The 3,423-nt window shown below is 40.1% G+C and overlaps 1 protein-coding gene across 1 annotated transcript; it reads left to right on the forward strand.

Annotated features, from left to right (window-relative positions):
* The first annotated feature begins 1,961 nt into the window (after positions 1-1,961).
* On the forward strand, positions 1,962-3,018 carry LOC141192456 (uncharacterized). The gene has a single exon (XM_073661989.1). The coding sequence runs from the start codon at positions 2,413-2,415 to the stop codon at positions 3,016-3,018; it is 606 nt and encodes a 201-aa protein (XP_073518090.1). The 5' UTR covers positions 1,962-2,412.
* Positions 3,019-3,423: the final 405 nt, after the last annotated feature.

Raw genomic sequence — 3,423 nt, forward strand, 5'->3', positions numbered from 1 at the left:
TGACTGTTCAATTTCTCTTAAAACCAACTAACTTCAAAAAACAGGATTGTGATAAACTATACAGAAAACATTACACCTGTGCCATGATATATCTCTAAGCTAAATTTAAGACACCTCAGCTCTGCACTATTATAAAAAGTTATCTTTGAACGTCTAATATTTCTTCTTGAAACTCATCTGACAGAAAATATTGGCCCTTACGATAGTTTAGATTCCCAAGAGCCACCGAGCTCCATACTCCAATTACCCCAGAGAGGTTTCACCACTAGTTACTCATTTATTACTGATGAAGACTGTTGAGTTTGATCATTTCAGTAGATGTGTTATGGTCTATACTCACAGCTTTTGACTACAGTGGTTAGTTCCCAAAATACTCTGATTAATCCACTTCCCACAGCCAGTTTTGTGTTCATATCAGGGCCCATTTTTTAAATCTGACGTGTGTCACATTATATGGTGATATCCTTTGTGAAGAATTCCAAAGTTAATAGGAAACAAATGGACCTTACAAATTATTTTCCACCTTTTCTTGAATCCAACAATTCCCTATATACGGTTGTATCCTACTATCTGGGCACATGGCAGGTTAAGAAGGGAAAGAGCGACCTTTAGCTATTTGAATGCAGATCTTGCTGGAATAGTTTGCAGACACAATGTATTGGGGACACGGTTCATGATCACCTGGCTGCTCAAAAGATGGTCACCATGAACCGGCTTAGCACTATCTACTCCATTTTCTCTGTATCTGGACTTACACAGAGACCCCTAGGCTTGGGCCACGGTGTTACCTGATGTTCTGTGGTGTGAGATGTGAAGAAGAATAGTCAGGTAGCCGGGCCAGAACCAGGAGAGCAGAGAAAATGCTAAATCAGAAGACACAAAAGTAGTCAGTAAACGGGCCGGGGTCACAACAGGAAACAAATACACAAGCCGGGAGCTGAGCACAGAGGACTGAACCAGAGGAGAACAAAGCTGTATCTGGCAGCTTCCGGCAATATGCTTCCAGCTTTAGTAGGGTGCGGTGATTTCCAGTTGGCTGAAGCAGGGAGCAGATTACTCCAGCTGGACAGCACACACACCCATACTGCCAGACTGGATGGTACTACAGGTCCCAGGCACCCTAATATTAGTGGCTGGACAGAGCCTGCGCCGCCCAGAGCTTCTGGTTCTGACGTCTCCTCCATCACCAGCGCTGCCTGAAGAATGAATAAGGCGGCTCCTGGTGACAGAAGGAGACATCGGGGGAGCAGATCCCAGAGGAGATGGGACACACCATTTGCAGAAGCCCTTAATATGACAAAAGGCAGAAAACTAGAGCTGTAGAAATCCCCATAAAGTGACTCCATTTTGGAAATTATAACCCTGAATGAATTAATCTTAAGAAGTAGGGAATATTTTGACTCTACAGGTACTTTTCGGAAATTAGCACTCAGTAGATGTTGGAGAGTGAAAATTGTGCATTTGCCATTTTGTTACCCAACACATAGTGCCCAGATTGTCCTCCAGGAGACACTCACACCGTAAGTCAAGTGGGTTCCTCTCACTATAGTAATGTCAAATACATGGATGCTAAATGTGGTTTGGACACACTGCAAGGCTCAGAAGTGAGGGGGAGATTTGACTTTGGGAGAGCGGATATTGCTGGATTGGTTTATGGAAGCCATGTTGCTCTTCAAGAGCCTTTGAGACACTAATAATGTGGAAACCTCCATTTTTCCACTGACAGATGATGGGCCTGAGTGGGGGCTTGATCTTTGCGGAATGAGTAGAAGTTTTTATTGGTATTATTTTCCCCAACATAACAGGTTCATCCTATGAGGTTTTCTATTAGACTGTGAGCTGTCATTGTCTTGCTGAATAATTCATATTTTTACAGAGAGTTTAAGTAGAAATATTAAAAAATATAAAATTCAAGGATATTTTATTGAAAAATAATAATTGATTTTTATCATAGCAGATGACTGTACCAGGAGATCAGAGGGACAGCTGACATCTTCAATTTTTAAATCAGACGATCTTGAGATCCCACAGGATACAATTGAAGTGAATGTCATTACTCCAGATATACCATCATCCCTTCACAGCAAAGATCTGTCATCTGATCCTTTGAAACACGTCCTGTCTTCTGATTCATTACCGATTACTAAGGAAAATCATAGTCACAAAATAAGCACTAAAAAACGAACTGCTCCTAAAGCAAAGACGCCATTTTCACGTTAAGAATGTGGTAATAGTTTTCCCCACGAAAAGTCTTTTCCTATATATCAAAATATTCATACGGCAGACAACAGATTTTCTTGTTCCAAGTGTGGGAAATATTTTAGCAGGAAATAAAATCTTGTTATTCACCAGAGAACTCACACAGGGGAGAAGCCATTCTCATGTTCAGAATGTGGAAAATGTTTTACACACATGACTAGTTTTATCAGACATCAGAGAATTCACACAGGGGAGAAGCTTTTTTCATGTTCAGAATGTGGGAAATGTTTTAACCAGAAATCAGCTGTTGTTATACACCAGAGAACTCACACAAGGGAGAAGCCTTTTTCATGTTCAGAATGTGGAAAATGTTTTACACACATGACTAGTTTTATCAGACATCAGAGAATTCACACAGGGGAGAAGCCTTTTTCATGTTCAGAATGTGGGAAATGTTTTAACCAGAAATCAGCTGTTGTTATACACCAGAGAACTCACACAATGGAGAAGCCTTTTTCATGTTCAGAATGTGGAAAATATTTTCCACACATGGCTAGTTTTATCAGACATCAGAGAACACAAACAGGGGAGAAGCCTTTCTCATGCCCAGAATGTGGAAAATGTTTTACACACATGACTAGTTTTATCAGACATCAGAGAATTCACACAGGGGAGAAGCCTTTTTCATGTTCAGAATGTGGAAAATGTTTTCCACATATGACTAGTTTTATCAGACATCAGAGAACTCACACAGGGGAGAAGCCTTTTTTCATGTTCAGAAAGTGGGAAAAGTTTTGTGAAGAAATCATCTCTTCTTAGTCGCCAGAGCAGTCACACAGGGTAAAAGACTTTTTTATATTCTTAATGTGGGAAATGTTTTCCTTCAAAATAAACTCTTAATAAACTTTAGAGAAGTAACACAGGGGAGAAGCCTTTTCCATGTTCAGAACGTGGGAAATGTTTTAACCAGAAATCAGCTGTTGTTATGCACCAGAGAACTCACACAGGGGAGAAGCCTTTTTCATGTTCAGAAAGTGGGAAATGTTTTGTGAAGAAATCATCTCTTCTTAGTCACCAGAGCAGTCACACAGGGTAGAAGCCTTTTTTATATTCTTAATGTGGGAAATGTTTTCCTTGAAAATAAACTCTTAATAAACTTTAGAGAAGTAACACAGGGGAGAAGCCTTTTCCATGTTCAGAATGTGGGAAATGTTTTAACCAGAA

This window comes from Phyllobates terribilis, unplaced genomic scaffold (genome assembly GCF_046119375.1).
Source record: "Phyllobates terribilis strain yellow unplaced genomic scaffold, ASM4611937v1 Scaffold_61__1_contigs__length_8056638, whole genome shotgun sequence".
Classification (NCBI taxonomy): Eukaryota; Metazoa; Chordata; class Amphibia; order Anura; family Dendrobatidae; genus Phyllobates; species Phyllobates terribilis.